This window comes from Lygodium microphyllum, chromosome 27 (genome assembly GCF_053477565.2).
Source record: "Lygodium microphyllum isolate KBCC chromosome 27, Lygodium_microphyllum_v1.1.10, whole genome shotgun sequence".
Lineage (NCBI taxonomy): Eukaryota > Viridiplantae > Streptophyta > Polypodiopsida > Schizaeales > Lygodiaceae > Lygodium > Lygodium microphyllum.
This window is the reverse complement of record NC_141161.1, coordinates 86,345,051-86,363,808: the sequence shown is the minus strand read 5'-3', so window position 1 is coordinate 86,363,808 and position 18,758 is coordinate 86,345,051. Positions and strand designations below refer to the sequence as shown.

At 42.9% G+C, this 18,758-nt stretch overlaps 1 protein-coding gene and 1 long non-coding RNA gene across 2 annotated transcripts; one reads left to right on the top strand and one right to left on the bottom strand.

The window, feature by feature from the left end:
- Positions 1–8,310: 8,310 nt before the first annotated feature.
- Positions 8,311–10,755, top strand: LOC148012568 (uncharacterized). The gene is made up of 2 exons (XR_015689159.1): positions 8,311–8,604; positions 9,750–10,755. It is a non-coding gene; the product is annotated as an uncharacterized LOC148012568 (long non-coding RNA).
- Positions 10,756–11,227: 472 nt separating this feature from the next.
- LOC148012567 (cadmium/zinc-transporting ATPase HMA3-like) lies at positions 11,228–18,338 on the bottom strand. The gene is made up of 12 exons (XM_087669719.1): positions 18,027–18,338; positions 17,089–17,394; positions 15,969–16,851; positions 15,545–15,802; positions 15,171–15,268; positions 14,830–15,085; positions 14,578–14,715; positions 14,115–14,442; positions 13,776–13,981; positions 13,519–13,658; positions 13,324–13,392; positions 11,228–13,185 (listed from the first exon to the last, which is right to left on the bottom strand). Exons 1-12 carry the CDS (start codon positions 18,150–18,152, stop codon positions 12,046–12,048), a joined length of 3,948 nt encoding a protein of 1,315 aa, XP_087525845.1. The 5' UTR covers positions 18,153–18,338; the 3' UTR covers positions 11,228–12,045.
- Between the last annotated feature and the right edge of the window lie 420 nt (positions 18,339–18,758).

The window sequence follows — 18,758 nt, the reverse complement described above, 5'->3', positions numbered from 1 at the left end:
AGCAAGCACAATGGCCATGCACTTCCAAGTCCTATCTAGGGGAGTAGAGGGAAAGATTCATATACCTGAACGGGCCGGTAAGCGCGTTGATGATGCGATCGAGTCGATGTGGGCTGGAGCTCTCTATCTCTCTCTCTCTCTCTCTCTCTCTGTGAAATGGCACAAATGAGCTCTCCCTTGGCCTCGTGGCTCTTATACCCCTTCCCGGGTGTGGTGTTGATGCCCCCAATCACTCGCTTGCCGATCTTAGGCATCACTAGCGAGTGTTTTACCAAACCCTACCCTTCTCCGATTCGATTTCCTAATTCTATCCTATGCTAAATGCAACAAAAATCGAAGGTAAAAAACTGAAATAAATTCTCCATGTTTTCCAATCATCAAACAACCAAAATATCCCAAAATACTTACTTGTTTTGAAGATAAAAAACACCCAAACTTTCTACCTATCTCAAGCTCCGTTTCGGGGATGAATCCCCTACTTCGATGCTCGATATGAGGCGTGCAAGTGCTCAAGCTTGAATCCGTTGGTCCCGGCAACGGAACCAAAATGTAGTGGGAGCTCACGCTCTACCGCCAAGACCCACGGACCGCTTATTGCTTCAAGCATTTCAAGCGAGCTCTAATGGCTATCTCTCACCTAGCTGACACGCCGTCGATCCTACGAGTGTAGTGAGCTTACCTTGATGCCGATGTGAGTAGCATCCTCCCTCGCACACCTCGGTAGCTCCATGATTCTTGATGCTAGCTCAAGCATCCTCAAGCCTCCTCCATCTCCAAGCTCCATCCTTGATAGCCGTGTGCGCGAGAAAAGAGAAGAGAATAGAAGAAGAGAAGAGGAGATGGTGAAGAGCTTCACCCTCTTGATCCCTCACTCCCACACACTCACTCCCTCACACTCTCTCTCAAGAGCACACGCAAGCAAGAAGAAGAGAAGAAGAAGAGAGCTCTTGTTAGCTACACACCAAAGAATGAGCTTCCATTCACTTTTTGAACTTTATATACAAGCCTTAAAATCCCATGGGCACCCATCCCCTTTTTTACATGACCGGCCATTGTGGCAAGGTCCTTTTTCTATTTCCCTCTTCTAGCCTTATGCCTCTAGCCTATGCTCGCCTAATATTTTACAATTGGCACAGGAGGAAGCTTGGCGCTCTCTTACAAGAGTTTTCCAAGTTTTTTGAGGTGCCTTTCATTTAAAATTGCACCTTTGGTCTCGGCTTAGCTTTTAGAGGTTGCCTGCGTGCCTTTGCTCTTCTTCCATGCTCTTTTCACTTTTTCCTTCATTTTTCGCCATTTTTCGCCATCTCGACTTGGGGTTAACAAGGTAGTTCCAAGCAAGGTGATTGGTCTCCACCACTGTGTGATCTCCAATCTATCTCCACTTCCTTTCAAGATAAGATGAATCAGCTCCTTAGAGAGTCTCTCTAGCATAGTCCCTGATGCCATAATCTCCTGAAAGGCTGAGTGAAGGCCTTTTTTGATAAGATCCCAATAGCTCACAAAGAAATATTTCATCTTCCCTTTCCCTTGGACACTTGCATGAGTGTAGGTGCACGAAGTACCTCCTCCAAAAACTCCTCCTTTGTAAAATGGGCCATCAGATGTCTGCTCATCTTGCATGTAACCACCCTTTGCGTGCTCTGCCAAATTGCTTTTCTATCTCTCTCATATCTAGGGGGTCTAGTGGCAAATCCTAATAGGGATTTATAATACTGTGTGGCCACCTGTCTCGCCTCTAGAGGGCCCTATGCAATAGATCCATCTACTCTCATGAGTCTCCGAATAACTTGTCTAGAGTGTTTAGGCCCTGTGGTGTGAAAAATTCCCTATTAACCATGTCCCCAGAGTGAGTCCAAAATGAGGCTATCGTGTGAAATATGCACTCCAATCTAGCTTCCTTCATGGAGTCAATCTCTGCCCTAGCGATATGCATCCTCTCAACTATCCATCTGCATCCTAGCCATCTCTCCTCCTCCCTCTATAAGACAACCAATGATGCCCTAACAACTCTTTCCTTCTCTAGAAGGCTATGTCTCCTCCTAGTGGCCTCCTCTTTGAAGAGGGAACTAATCTCCTGTATGTTCTTATCTAAATCACTAACTACTTGTCCAGCTAAGAAGGATCTAGATCTCCAACACTATATGATTGTGTCTCTAAGATCATCCTCATAAAATAAGTGCTCTGGAATCCTGACATTGGAATGGGGTCTCCCTACTCTCTCAAAAGGAAGTATCTGAATCGATGAGTGGTCCGAAAGGGCTGTGCTAGGTATGATGCCTATAAGGCCACCTCTATTGCAGGCCCAATCATCCACATAAAATGGATCAATCCTAGAGAAATCCCTGGCTCCTATCGCCCTGTCTCTCCTAGAGAATTGAAGTGAGCTTGTGGTCATGCCAAAGTCTGTTGTGAACCATGGGTCATGGCCTCTAATCTGGAATAAGAACTCCTCCCAAGCAGCCTTCTCTCCTCCCCTAATGATTTCTGTGCATCTGCCTCTCCTGTCCTCAAGAGCCTCCACCATGTTAAAGTCACCCCCACCATCCAATGATCAACCTGTGTGGTAAAGACCGTCTGACTGAGGGTTGTCCAAAACTATCTCTTGTCTCGTTGGCCATTCGGGGCGTAAATGGCCAACAAACCAATGAGTGCCTCCTCCACTCTCACCGAGACCCACATGGCTCTCCTTGGAATCAGAATACCCTAGCCTTGTACCGACTGAGTCCATTGCTTCCCAAATACATATGCATACTCCAGCCTATATCTCGGTAGTACCTACAGTTGCTACCCAGTAAGTGTGACTCTAACTTGGCAGTAGCTCTCCGCAACATCGATATATTCCATCTGCCAAAAGATGGTGCTCCTGTAACATAGGAAAATCAATCGATCTTCCTACTAGGGCTCTATGCATATCCTGTCGCACAAGGCTTTGGCCCTGCCTAAAGTGACAACCTCTGAAGCCTCATACATTCCATGAGAGTGTCCTCATGGAGTGTGTCTCAACCTCTCAGACCGGCGTGGCTGTATAGCCCATGCGTGCCTCTATTGTCTCCTAGTATATACTCGATCATGTGTCCTCTTTGCTATCTCTACTGCAGGGTGTAATGGGGGGAAGTCCTCAGAGTAGTCATCTGAGTCCTGTACCCCCTATTCACTATCCTGGGTCATCACGGCCTCCCCTGCCTACTGTGTGTCAAGTACCTGAGATGGGCTAGGCTTAAGAAGCTCAACCTAATGAGATGTCGGTCTGGGGGACTATGGAGTATCTATAGCTTGTTGTAGCTATTGAGAAGCTACTACTGTCGTTGCCTCCGTGGGCTAAATCACATCCATCTATAATGTTGCTCCTATCAGTGGGGCTGTGGGACCTCTGGCTCTAGGGCATCCAAAGGAGCATGTATGGGAGCAGTGGGGGGCTGAAGTGGCTTTGCATGGGCTGATGGTTTGAGGTCCCTGATCACTCTCCACCGTCTCGGCTCTAGGCCCTTGTGCCTTTGCCTCTCAGCCTCTGCCTCCTCCTCCTGTTGTCTCCTCCTCTGCCTAGCCTTGAACCATCTCTGGTGCTCTGCATCACTCCTCTGACGCATCTTGGGTCTACTACCTCCCTCATCCCTAGAGGAGGTCTGGTGTTGACGTGTCATGGGGCATTCAACTACTGTGAGATGTCCAATAATCCTTCAATTAAAGCATTGACCAAGGAGGCCTGTATAAGAGACTATCTGGATAAGAAAGCCCCGTGAATGGAGGGAATCCTAATAGTCTGGGGAAGGCAGTGCAAAGACTCTATGGGTATTATCACTCAGACCGAAGGGTATCTTTGTGGGCCTTTTGAGATTGCATCAACAAAAGTCCTATCCCTCTGTATGATGTGGCCAAATGCATTGCCAATCTCAGAAAGGTATGGCGTAAAATACTCATCAAGGCCAGGAAAAGAGATGGTGATGGCAGTGCCATGTCCAAGCAAGGAATAGTCCTCGAACTCGATCCATCTGTCAAAGTATGATACTGAGGTCCTGACATCAAGTGGGCTGGTACTTGGGTGAGCTAAATTAGAGTATGAAGCATCCCTTTCCAAGGGGCACCACTCACGTGATCTTGGCTAGGGTGCGAGTAAGAGCAGACTGGATGGAGTCCTTAAGAGTGTGGATAGGTGGACGATCTCCAACCATTCTCAAGCCAAGGATGATGCTTCTAGGGCTGACACTCTCTCCTTGAGTGCCAACTTTGTGTCCGAAGCAAAGTGGATTGCTGGGAAGGCATCGACTGAGTGTATGGGGGGGGGGGGGGGGCTGCACTGGAACCCCTCGGGGATGGTGGAGGACCTCGGCTGCAATCGCGGGCAATATGCTAGCTCCATGTGTCGGTGGTGCGGGTGCTTTGTGGTCTATTGGTGCAGGGTATAGCCACTGCTGGTCTACTTGTTGAGATTGTGCGAGGGAAGGGGAGATGGAGGTTGCTTGTGCAAGGAATCTTATGAAGGCTACAAGGGTGGATGAGGAGGCTGAGGAAGTGTCCATAACTGCGAAACGCGGAGAGAGTGTGGGCAAAGTAGGTTGAGGCATGGTAGGCAAGGCGATTGCTGTGAGCCACGGAGGCGGCTCATACTATACCATACTTAAGGTACTGTACCTTACATATTAGTACCATAAGGTACCAACTTAATGGGTACATCTTTTCCTATTCGAATTGCACTTTGGGATGAGCTAAATGCTCCTTATATGAATATGATTCTCCCATGAGATTAGGTTATTTGAGATTCAAACAATTTCTCTCAACCTTCTCTCTCTCAAGTCCACACTTCTCTTATTTATATGATCATTCATATATGATGTATCCACTCCCATCTATGTAGTTGTAAGTTGTAGGTAGCAGTAGCACATGTTGCACATGGAGCATTAGGTTTTGGCATTTTACCCTCAAGTATTCATCTTATATACTCTAATAGCATTGCTATTTGGAACGGAAATATCCGTTCTATTATGATCTTTAGTCCAAAATAATCAAGGTTTTTTTTTGTACTAATATTGTACTGTACCTTATAAAATCTTAAGGTACCATTTAGTATCGTATTTGATCGCATCGTACCTTTCATACCTGACAACTATGTGCAAAACTAAATGCTCAATGTAACATCCAAGTATCAACTGGGCTCAACATATAAAGCCAAGTAGCTCCTAGTAGGACAAAAGTTGAGTGCCAGATGAGAAAACAAAGCTTAAAACATCATGTGGAAGGCATCCATACATCCAAGATTCAAGTAGCATATATCCGGTAGCATAAAACTCAAGATGTACTCTTCAAGCCCGCAATAGCAATGGAAGCATAAAACCAAGGTGCCAAAGTATCCAATGTGACTCAAAACGAAGCCTCGAGTGTCACCATAGACATGTCCAAGCCCATATATCAGTGCCAAGTATGTACTTTAGCATTTTTTGACCCAAGAAGCATATAAGATTTCAGTGCATAAAGCTTTCAATTGAAATATTTGTTGTCCACTGTATATTCAGCAAAGGACCTTGCTTCAAACTAAGCAAAAAAAGCTCAAACCTATCCAAAAAATATCTCAAGACATGTACCAAGCATCTCAACATTACTGTATAGGTGTAAGAGCATCAATGAAGCTCAAACAGTGAAGTAATGGTTGCCTCTACTTGTATTACAACAAACTATCATGAATGTACAGACAATGGTTGAGGTATGCACTTGCAAAGGAGGCTCCAATGGGTCCCAAAAAATATTGGAAGAGCTCCTAAACCTTCATTAGAGGCCGTAGGAGCCAAAAGAGGTGCCAATGTTTGCTGGAATGGCAAGGACTAGAGCTGAAAATCAGGTGCAATTCATGTTGATGATGCTGCTAGCCTTGCTTCTCCCAATGATTAATACTGAGCACTTATTGAGGATTGGGCAATGGTCTTGAAGCTCTGTAACAAGCCTTAAGTGGAGGGAGCAACCAAGGAAGAAGCGGGAGCAAGATTCATACCTTAGAAAGAAGAGGGCTGAACTACCATGGAACCTTCAAGCTGAAGCTTTTCTCGGATTGAAGTAAACTGAAGGGGAAGAGCTTCTCAATGTTGGTGCAATGATTTTGATACCAGTTGAAGGGAGGATCCTTGAAGTGGAAACACAGAGCGGAAGCAAGAGCTATGGTGGAAGGAGCAAGAGTAAGAGAGAAAGAGACACAAGATGTGGAAACTCGAATAGTTACAATGTGTGACCGGCCTTCCCTTTATTCAAATGTCACTAAAAGAATAAAGAATGAAGTGATAGTGATCAGTGTCCACCAACTGCAATGTACAGATGTGCAGGTAACTAATACATGGTGCGGGTGCTGTCAATGTAACTAATACATGGGCGGTTAGGCATAGGTACCTTTATTCCCAACATTATAGACATTGGATTGACCAATGTGGAATTTAACTACAAAACCAACACACGCAATGGTTGAAATTGGAAGCAATTTTTTCTTTATGTTTGACATGTATAAGTCCTTTTCAAGCATGATGGTTTTCCCATCCACTATAATAACGGAAATCTAACCAATGCCTTGGATTGCATACAAAGCATTATTTGCACTACAATAGATCTCCTCTTTTATACATTTGCATATAATACAAATAAGTCACGAAAGGACGTTATGTGCTTGGAAGCTCCATTGTCAAAATACCATGTGCTGCAATTTTCACTCAATGAAAGACCATGCTCATGTGAAGAAGAATCATGTGAACAATGCACAATAAAAGCATAAGACTGACCAACATCCAAGTATGCTAAATGGGGTTGTATCCTTTGCATTTGCTGAATTTTTAGCAACTCATGCCCGATTGTCTCTTCTTTTAACTTATCATCCTCTTTCTACATTTTTCAATAACATGCCCATTTTTTTGCCAAAATTGCATCTCTTTTTCTTAGCACTGTCCTTGGTGCTTGAAGAGTTTGTAGAAGAAGTTGCTTTGCTTTTATCCTTTGAGTTTGAGGGTTGCCAAGACTTTCCTTTTTTTTAATGGCTGCAAATGCTTGATTGTCCATACTTATGTTAGAGCGATTCACCCTTGACTGCTCTTCTTGCAATAACAGTGATACCACCACAGCAAATGTGTATGCATTGGCATCTTCTTTTGCAAGTAAGTGAGGTATAGTGGCAAAGCTCTAATAGGTATCAGGTAGACCAGCCAAGACTGTAGATATAAGAGAGGCATTATGAATTATTTCATCAATATTAGCAAGCTGCTTTGTGATTTCCTTGACACGTGCAATGTATGCATCTATAGAAGGGCATCATGCCCATCCCATCTCAACTAATTTTCAGTGGGAGGCCCAAGAGGAGTTGGAGTAGAAGATCCATTGGTGACAATGGATGAGCTAGAAGAACTTGTAGCATTCTGTGTAGCTAGGTTTGTAGGCCTAACTTTTGAACCACATACATAACCCTAAAGCTGTTTGGCAAAAAGAACATGCTTCATCATGTATGCCTAGGCACATGGCATAATTAGTGGCATATAATTTATCTGAGTCTCAAAACACATTGACTAAATCATTTTGCCCTTCCATTGCTTGTTGCAAATTTCTAGTTTTTTGTGACCAATTACTGTCCAAAGTGCTAATGTAGGGGAAGCACAAAAAGAAAGCAAAGAAAAGGAAAATAACTTGTACTTTTTTATAAAATTGATGGCATGGCTGAAGAATTTTCAACTGAAAGGTCTCCAATGAGGTGCGAATGTCGATGTAGAAGATGTAATTGGCCTCAACATTGATGAGTTTTAAAAAAATTTCACATAAGCCTCAAATTTAATCGTTGAAATTTGAGATTGAATGTGAAAACCCCCAAATTTTGGTGCCAAATCGAGTAATTATTGAGTCTCAAATACAAATCCGTGAAAATTTTGGTGAAATTTGGGGTTTTTTGGCAAAAACCCCCAAATGTTTTTGAGAAATTTGGGAAAAACTGATGCCTGCAGCAAAATACCCAAAATTTTGTGCTTGAGAAGGGGTTGTGTGTGTATGGGAGGTATTTAATGTAGGTAAATGCTGATTAAGGCTTCAAAAGAATAATAATTTAATACTTTGACAATTGAATCGTCAGGCAAGCGGAACACATGTGCAGGTTGTCGGGTTCCCTATGATGTGGTGCAAATAATATCGAATGGTCAGGCAAGCGGAACACGTGTGTAGGTCGTAGGATTCCCTATGATGTGGCGCATGTCGGACAATGGGGACTGTTGAGTTGAGTGACTCATCAGTGCAGGCAAGGAATGAAAGAATATGTCGCGTTAGTTGTCAGGAGCAATTTGAAATGGTTGGGGGACAGTTTGACATAGATGTGGACAGAATGTTTGTCAGCAAGGTTGTCATTGCCTAGTAGCTACAGATGTGAGCAAAAACATGTGGGACTCTTGATGCTTGGCAGCTACAGGTGTAAGCAACAACATGGCGTGCACTGCGTGTCAGAAGCACAGTTCACAGACTGTTAGTGGACAAGCAACAGGTTGCACGTGTAGCGAGTGTAGAGAGCATCACGATGCACTTGTAGCGGACATCCGGTGATGAGAAGAGTGGCCGAGCTCGAGACTCAATGGCGGCTAAGGTGTTGTTCGTGGCGGGTGTAAGGTAAGCTTTGATACCACTCTTAGGTTAGGGTTCAATAGCATCCATACACATACACACTCACAGTGAACAAGTGAACCAATAGAGAGGAGAGTTTTGGAATGTCACATCCACTATGTGAGAATGATATGAAAATACAATCCCTAAGGTACTAAGTACCACACCCATTGATGGGTGTTCACATGGGGAAAAACCCTTCTCCAGCTAGAAGGTGAAAAGTGCTCATGGATAAGGGAGCATTTACACTAGAACTTAGGAGAAACATGATAAGTGTAACATGTAGAATATAGTATGGAGAAGGTGAAAAGTGCTCATGGATAAGGGAGCATTCACACTAGAACTTAGGAGGAACATGATAAGTGTGACATGTAGAACATGGTGTGGAGAAAGAGAAAATGCTAGGAGCAGAGATGGAGGATCCAACTCCTAGTGTGCTAGATGCAGAAGTGAAGTGCAATTTGAGGTTTTGGAATGAAGAAGAGAGGAAATTAATGTGTGGATCAAAAAAGGATGGGATGGGAGGGATTTGAGAAGATTGGTTTACATTCTCAAACGAAACAAAAGTTGTAGATATACAGGATGAAGATGGGTTGCCGGTCGTCCCAAATTTTGTATGTCCTTTATAATCAGAGAGGTGATTAGTCTCACCAACCAGTCTAGATGTAGTGCAAAGCTGGTAGGAGGGGTGTAAACTCGACTATATGTGATGCGCATGTACTCTTCAAACTCCTCTGTAATGTGACTAAAATCTAGAATAGGAGAAGAAAAAGAAGGTGAAGGTGAAGGTGGAGTGTTGTCTTCCTCACCGAGTCCATAATACCTCCTTAAGATCTCCAATGATGGAGAACCCAGATAAAACATTATGGAATCCTGCAAAGACGTGTACCTCGCACAAAACAAAGCCTCCACAATATCCACGGGATACTCTTTAGAAGAGGATCGGTTTTGATGCCATGTAAAGATATGCTAGGGTTTGCATTGAGGTAATGTAGAAACTACAATCATGATTGAAACACAAAGACTTTGATAGCGATGGGAAAAACTTAAACCCTAAACTTAAAACTCAAAACTCAAACACAAAAACAAACACATACAGAAAGAGAGAGAAGAAGAACTCTGAAGTGAATGAATGCTGTAATGAATGTAAGAGTGTACAGAATGCTGAAGGGCAAAGCTGAAGAGTGTTAAAGTGTGACATCCACTGAAGACAGATCTCAAGTGGTGTAACTACCAATCGAAGATACCGGACTGTGAGAAGATGCAAAATGCTGATTACCAAGGCAGTAGGCAGCTAGCCGACAACAGGAGGTGTCTGATGGTGAAGGGAGTAGCAGAGCAACAAAATGCAGCTATAAACAGAAAAACACAGGGCGGAATACTGTTGCCTGATGGAGAGGATGGCCTGCATGGTCAAAATGCACAAGGTCTGACTCAAATAGGTGCTGATCAGCAGGGGCGGCAGCTGAAAACTGAACAGGCAGGCTTTATGGGGCTTCTGATGCAGTCACCAGCAGCTGGTACAGTTGTGAGGCAGCAGTGGACAGGCTGATGAGGACATGGCCGTAGTTATGTGGGCTGGACATCTACTGATGATGGCTGAAATATGCATGTGGGAGTGAGAAATCTGCACATGAGGATTGATGGACAGCCTGTCTATTTATAGACATGGAAGGATCTTCCCAAATTAGGGTTTGGCATGCGGGACACAAACTTAATAGAACCGTTCTCTGTTTAATGAAATTTTTCATAGTTTACTGTTTTGGGGCTGTTTTAAAGAGCTAATCAGTGCAGGTAATGAATTTTTAACTCAACAATAGAGTGGGTGTGCAACAGGCTAGATTATTAGAGCTGAGTCCAAGATCCCATATCAAGATAAGGTTTCATTTGGAGAGTTCTGATTGGAGTGCTCCTTATTGGCAATATGGTGTAGTGACGCAAGCTTGCCATTGTGGCTTTTGTAAGATGTGCATATGCTAGTGGGGCATTTATTTGAGGTTTTATTTATATATACTAGTCCTAGGCTCCGCATTTCACTCATACTTTGGCATATCATTGTGGATACCTTGGTTGTGACAGCTGTCCTTGGCATGATGGATGGCTATCATTATTACTCCTCCACTATGGTGATGGCTCGTGTATCTTGTAAATTTGTAATGTTGATGGCTACTGTAGGTTGTAAATCTGTAACATTGCACATTAGTGGATTTGTTCTATATGTATTGTGTTATCTGCATTTAGAACTTCATTTTTGGTGTTTTGGCCCTATGCTAATTGATATTGGTCCTTTGCTTCCACACAGCGGCATTGTAACACCCATAACACAAAAACCATCATCGATCAACATCACATAAGCACCTACTATAATAACAAGCTTGTAATGCAACCAACATGACCATGTAGTTCAATGTCCAGGTCAAGAATTAAAGCATTTCTGGTAATGCCAATGTGTCAAAACCTGTTTCAAGGAAAGAAATGAAATAAATGGATCTTTGGCACTAGTAGAACACAAAAAATGAAACAGATGAAAATGTTGGAGCTGCAATTTGTCAATCCAAGGCAACCTTTCCAAGACACATGCTCAATCAGTAGAGCTTTGCAATATCATTGAAGTCCAGACCCAGAAATGAAATTACACATCTAACTAGCAACCTGGTAGGAAACAACAATATGAGATGAGAAATTCTTACAATGCACTTCTGTAAGTAGTGCCTGCCTGAGAAGAATATGTGGGCTTGCATTGGAAGCTCACAGCCTCACAATGAGAAACTCTGTTAGTCTTCTTCCAAACAGCTGAAAGTTCCCTTGTTTAACTCCTAATTACAGCTCAAGTTGCATCTTATTGTTGCATGAAGATCGAACTTCTAAATACAGGTCAGGTTGTATCTTATGTTGCAACCTAAATGTTGTCCGATTAAGAACTAGCAAGTAAGTATAACTTTAGCTAAACATGTATGTTTAAGAAAAGGGTATTGGCATTTGATCCACATTGTAAGGTCTAAAAGGATTATAAGTGTAACTTGCTAGGACATTCTGCAGGTCGTGGGCTGAATTGCTATTGAAAACCCTAGTAATAACTTGGGCACAAGGACAATTCTAGAACCATTAAAACAGCCGCAATAGGCCAATCCTTCAGTGCACCTTGAGCTCCCTTATGTCGCCTTTTTCTTAAAAAATCCTATGCATGTAGCAAAATACATTGAAATGAAATCACAGGACCTTATGATGTTAGCACTCAGCTTTATCTTGGGGGATTTAGTTGTCTTCAACCAAGTGTCCATGTAGAATTGAGAAGATTAAGAAAGGATCCGTTTCTAGGCAGCTAGCATTATATAACTGATGTTGGGTTTTACAGTCTCCAACCGATGTGGTTGTTTGTCTCTCGCTTTGCAGACTTCAATCAGTTGATCCCTTTCCAATGTCCATCTATGTGTAGAGGCTAATCATCTACAAATGGCCTGTATCCAGAAACAAACTGATTGGTTTCTCGGAGCAACAGTAGGCAGAGCATAAATAGTCTTCCACGGAGCCAACTATTTTGGTTTCAACACCACAGTAGTTATTGCACAAGTTGACTGCTTGGTATGTGCAAGCACGATTGCCACCATCACTGCCACAGCTACTGGCTATGGATGACAGAGGCGAGAGGTGAAACAAAACTGTAGTAGCTGGTTCAAGGCAGGAATCTCGATGCCCAGTACTTGTTGTTGTAGCTAGTCCTTCACACAAGCTACTTAAATGATCTTCTGCGCAGTCTTTTGTACAAGTATCTTTATGGCCTGCTCTTCTCCTTACTTTCTTAACGCATGGATTGGAATCCTTACAAAAGCTGATGTTGGTGCAGCCTGAGTTGGAACCAGCGCAGTGCTTCTGTCCAGCAATGTGATGATGTTGATCATGATGCAAGCTCTTGAGGTCCTCTTCTTGATCTGCAGGTCCCTTCGACGTGCAGCATTCAAGGTCAAATTCATCCTTGGCTGAGCTGCAGCAGAACATTGGATGTCCAAAGATGTTCCTCTTTGAATGACCAACAGCACATGATTGCAACAGCTTGTGCTGGTGGCTGTGATCATGCCTGTGGTGCAGATGATCATGACAATGTTTATGTCCACTGTGATGGTGATCATGATTATGTTGACCTGTATTGCAAGAGCCATTAGCTCTAGTCTGTCTGCCTAGCAATAACATGCTATTGAAGATCACAAGCAGGCAAGTGCCCACATCAGCAACAACAGCACCCCATAGGGATGCATATCCAGCTGCCGCAAGCACAATAACTAGCAGCTTGACTGTGATTGACAGGAATATGTTTTGCTGGATCTTTTTTCGTGCTTTGCGTGCTAACTCTACAGCATGTGCAAGGTTCTTAAGATTATTGGTCATGAGAGCAACATCTGCAGTCTCCATGGCCACAGCTGAACCAGCAGCACCCATGGCAATGCCAACATCAGCTGCTGCTAAAGCAGGTGCATCATTTATGCCATCTCCCACCATGCCAGTCAATCCCTTTTTCTTGAGCTGCCTAAGCACACTCACCTTTTCTTCAGGAAGTAGTTGGGCGTGCACTTCGACAGAATTGGTGCCGAACTGCAATTTAACCAAATTAATCAGATGATCACAGTGATTTTGCTGATTAGTATTTATCTGAGCATATATATAATAGATGTCAAGAGATGCCTAGTAAACTGTATTGTAGGTGAGCTAAAAATGTCAAATGAGCATCACCTTCATGTTTACAGCATTTGCTACAGTTAGACTATCTCCGGTAAGCATGACCATGTGGAGGCCCAACCTCTGCACATATCTCCCAGTTATCCCTCTTTGATTAGAATAGATTGGAAGAAAAATTTTAGTTCTCATTAGGTAATGGCACAATCAGACATTTAGAGTGGGTAAAATGATTAGAAATAAATTTCTCACCTTCATGTTATGCACAGCTTCAAGTGCTTCAGTGCGAAGCTGATCACCAGCACATAAAATGCCTTCCAGTTTTTCGTTCACACCTATCCAACAAATTGTCCATCCTTGACTCTTCCAGGTTTCTATGGTCTCTTCTATGTCTGCAGATAGTACAAACCAAAATGTTACATTACATATAACAACAAACAAATGAAGAAACACGCTTGTAGATGCACTCTGGCCTCTACCAAATGGCCCTGTTCTATATCCATACATACCGTGATCAGTCCATTGAAACCGGTTTGCTAGTCTCTCATTACCGATGTGTATTTGGTGGCCATCAAGCACACCACTAACGCCTTCCCCATCTATAATTGTGAAGTCCTCAACTTGACCTGAAGGCTCAATTCCATATTGCAGCTTTGCATATGAAACCAGGGCTGAGGCCATTGGGTGGCTTGATTTGCTCTCGACACATGACATCCTGTAACAAGTATTTGGGTGTTTTGAATTAATGAGTGAAAATCAGAGAGTCTACGAGTTTTGCAATTTTCCATTCTAATCTAGTTTCAACAGGTGCAAGGTACTGACTTGTTAGCCACAACTAATTATTTTACCAGTACAGGAGCCTGTGTAAGTCTGTGTTATTGTTGATGGGCAGCACCTCTACCACTTGGAATTGTCCCTTTGTCAAAGTTCCTGTTTTGTCCAAGGCCATAACCTTAAGCTTCCCAAGAGCCTCCAGAGAGCTTCCACTTTTCACAAGAAACCCCATTTGAGCAGCTTTTGCAATCGCACAAGTTGTTGTGATTGGTGTTGATAGGACCAGTGCACAGGGACAAGCCACCACAAGGAGGACTAGTGCTAGATAGAGCCAGTGCTTCGAGTTATGGGGATGAACGTACAAAGGCACAGTAGCAATCGCTATAGCAGTGATAACTATCACTGCAGAAAAACATCACCACCTTTTAATTCAGCACCATTTACTAGAATTATAAAATTCAAAGCAAGGCTAAGCAACTGTAATTCAAACATAGATAATCAAGCATGAAGCTGCTGCAGATGTATATCAGTTCATACGTGGTGTGTAATATTTTGCAAACTTCTCCACTAGCTGGTCTAAATGGGACCGCTGAGCCTGAGCTTCTTCTATCAGTCTTGCCATCTTGGATGCTGTTGAGTCTTCGACCAAGGCTGTTGTCTCAATGCAAATATAGCCTGATAATTTGCCAGCCAATACTATTCTGTAATTAGATGCTGATTAACTTCACACTAACTTTTGTAGTGTTAACCATGATTAAGCCCACCACATGTCAGTATATGTGATGTTACCTGTCATGTTGAGTGTTCCAGACCAGACAGTATCTCCTGGTTGCTTTTCAATAGGAACTGATTCTCCCGTTAAACTGCTCTCATCTACTGTACTCTTCCCGGATATCACTACACCATCAATGGGTATCTGTTCTCCAGCCTTTACTGAAAGTTTTGTTCCGACTTCCACGTCTGCAACTGGCACTTCCATGCCACTTTCTGCAAGGATTGCTCTCTGAGGTCCCAAACTAGCCACAGATGATATTGCTAAGCGTGCCTGGATGGGTTTAAGTTGTAATGAGCAACAAAACTTTAATCAATAGATCCAGCTACTGAGGTGCAAGCAGTGACTGTAGCTATACCTTATCGCTAGATCGAGACTCGAGCCAATCAGCAAGAGTAAAGAGAAACACAATGGATCCTGCCTCAAGATAGTCTCCAAGAGCAATGGCCCCAGCAACTGCAGTCATCATTGATATATGTGCACACTGACTCATGGTCAATAATTAAGTTTATTTGACCTGATCACGATGATGAACATTACTGATTGCTAAAATCAATTAAAGATCATGATGGCCAACTCAATTGACCTGATCTTGATGATGAACGTTTAATACTTCTGAAATGAGCTATACAGCATGCCGGCCAACTTAATCAAACAAATTGCTGCCACAAGCAGAATTTTTCATTGGCCATTTATTTGCAACCTGATTTACAAAAATACATTGGAACTTGCCGGCTATGAGCATCAGGATGTTGATGTCGAGTATGCAGCGCCTCAATGAAACGAAGCTTCTCATGACAATGGGAGGTATACCTACTGCCACTGCCCCTAAAGACACCCATCGCAATGGACTGAATATGTACTGAAAAAAGGTAATAGCCACGAGAATGCCACAAGCAACTGTGTAGGGACTTGGCCACTTATGTGCTGCCTTCCATTCCCCTTTATGATGAATGCTTGCTTCCAATCTTGACTCGTTCAGCAGCTTCACTGGCAGTCATATAGTACACAAGCATTGTTTACTTAAGAGTCATCACATGTATACTCTATTGGAACACTAGATTCAGTGTCTGCTATTATGCTACATCCACTCGTAAGTAAGATTCTTTTAGCTTCCTAAGACAAGGGTAAAAATTGATTGTTTTTATAGATATACCTAAGCATTCGGGTGAAGCAAGTGCTGGTTCATGCCGCACTGTTACAGTTTTGGCAGTGACATTGACTAAGACATGCTGAACCCCAGGAGCAGGTTCCAGTATCCTCTTCACCAAAGGAACTTCTGATGGACAGCAGATACCAAGGACATTGATGGTAGTTTTAATAATTTGGGGCTCAAGAGTAGTATCAGTATTCCTTATACGTGGCCAAGTACCAGCTGCTGCTGATCTAGAACTACAACAACTCTTGTGATTGTGATCATCATCAATCTGCACTCTTGTAACTCTTTCTTCAGCTGCTAATTCTTGTTGGAGAAGAGGCTTTCCGGCATCTGGCATTGAGATAGGGTCCTTGTAGGTGGTAGCCATACTAGGCCGCGACATATTGATGACGACTATGTCAGGATCGAGAGTCAAATCTGTACTGCTGCCAGCTGCAGTTGCTCCTGCTGCTAGTATAACTCCAGCTGAATGCAATTTAGTAGCTGCATCTGCACCTGCTGGACCATCCTGATGTAAATCCTGCTCGGTTTCAAAGCTGAAGAGATGTAGTTGCAGTTGAGGTTTAGTATGCTTTCTTAACCTGCCTCTTGTTTTTCCAACTTTGACAAGGTGTCCATGTCTTATGAATTGTAATTTGCCGCTATCACTGTCCACGTATTCATGGCTCAACAGAAATGATCCATCACTTGCAGGTACAAGCCAGTCAAGATGATCCCCATGAGCAATCTTATCATGACCACAACCCTCCTTGTGCACATGACCATCGTATTCTACTTCTTTGTTGGATATCAGTAGCTCATCACTGATTGTGCAAGCATTGGTAATATTGGGCAATGGTGGCATGGTAGAAGGCAGTGTGCAACCAGCTGCTTCCGAACACTGGCATTAATAATCACATTGCAGAGGTATTTGATTAGCAGCAGTCAAGACTAATTGTTTATGGGTGTAGAACACTGGCATTAATAATCACATTGCAGAGGTATTTGATTAGCAGCAGTCAAGACTAATTGTTTATGGGTGTACCATCCATGCATTAATCACTAGTGTGATCCGTATGTGTATCATACATGCATTTATCAGTACTGCAACTTACAAGGACATATAATTTAGTAATACCTGCTCGAGTAGGATATCTTGGATCGAGTTTCCATCGTGGATATGGCCATGCACATGGCCACCATCTTGGAGGCAGCATTGATGTATTTTCTCATCAATTATATCACCAATAGACTTCTGCGACTGACCAGCTGAACTTCTGCGATGATCTAGGAAGCACAGCTTGGGGCTACCGGCCTCAACTAAGGGAGTAGGGATCAAAACATATGAGAACTTGCCATCTTCATCGAGAATAAGCAAGTGACCCCTCTGCTCATGATGGCAGTCTCCATGTAACTGATGCAGATTTGGTTGCCCATGGTCTAACTGCTTTGTGTAATTCAAAAAGAGGAGTTGGTGATCATTGCAATTAACAGGTAGCTATATCTTTCAACATCAGTTACAGCACAATATACTAAAGAACAAACAAACGATTACTCTCTCATTTAACCAGATACTCAAGTGAAAGGCCAAGTAATTGAGCTTGTTTTAAAGTAGTTGAAGACCTTCAGGCAGTTCTGTCATAACTTATGCCCACGGATTACTCTTCTCTGGCCGCAAGCAAACATGTCAAATTGCTAAAGGTTAATGGAGTGCTTCTTTCTGTGGCCTCATGGTCCATTAATGCAATGCAGAGTCATTTCTGATAATGCTTTGACTGTCATTCCCCGATGGAATGATTGCACCCCAGAAGGACAAAGAGGCATATGAGTGTAGAAATAAACCAACAGGGCACTATTGCAACATCATTGAGCTTAAGGATGGGTCATATCAAACTGAAAAGCCCACTCATTAATTAGTAGCAGATATCAAATTAACGCCATGAATTCACCTCATGAAAATATCAAACTCCTGAAAGTGAAATTTGAATTCACCTCATGAAAGCATCAAACGCCTGAGCTGAGTGGGGGATTAAATTTATGGTGTTAGAAAGGTAAAGTATTCAATTAAGCTTCTACCTTTTCAAGAGCCTCATTACTGACAGAATTGGGTGGATGCAATTTGTGAGCAGTAAATTGATCAGGCATTCCACTACAGCTAGTGCTGCTGCAGCTGATGGTGGAATTAAAGGTGGTAGCAGTCATAATTCTGATGGTGGGAGGCCTCTTCTGACCTAGAAAATCAGGGAGTATAGAATGTAACTATCTACGTGCTGTTGTAATTATAAACAATCAGGGATTATATTGTAATTATATCCATAATGGTGCTTGCAGATGCAAGCTTAATAGGCTAGTGGGCATCTCCTGATCACAGCAGGCTTGATGATATGATCGGGCTAAGGTTCTGCCCTGCCCACTAGTAAAATTATTTATTACTGCAACAAAATATTCCTCATCCCACTCACACCAGCAACGCAATGCACTAACTCCTTAAAGGCGAATATCAGTTACTACTTTACACATTCGTATTCCAGTCATGCCCCTTTATCTATGCAGAGATACCGCACCGGCCTGTATCTAAAAGCTAGTATAACGTTTGTACGTTATCCCGTGATTGTGACCAGGACCACCATGTTTCCTAAATTTAATCGTTGATCTTATCGTCAGGTCCGCCATTGGACTCATCAACCACGTTTATGCTGCCTGATCATCAGGCTAGAATTACTGCCAATTGTCATTCTTTTGACGACGGATTCTCTCTTTTCCACTTCGGGATATCTCGTATGGAATCAGTGGTTTTTTGAAATACTT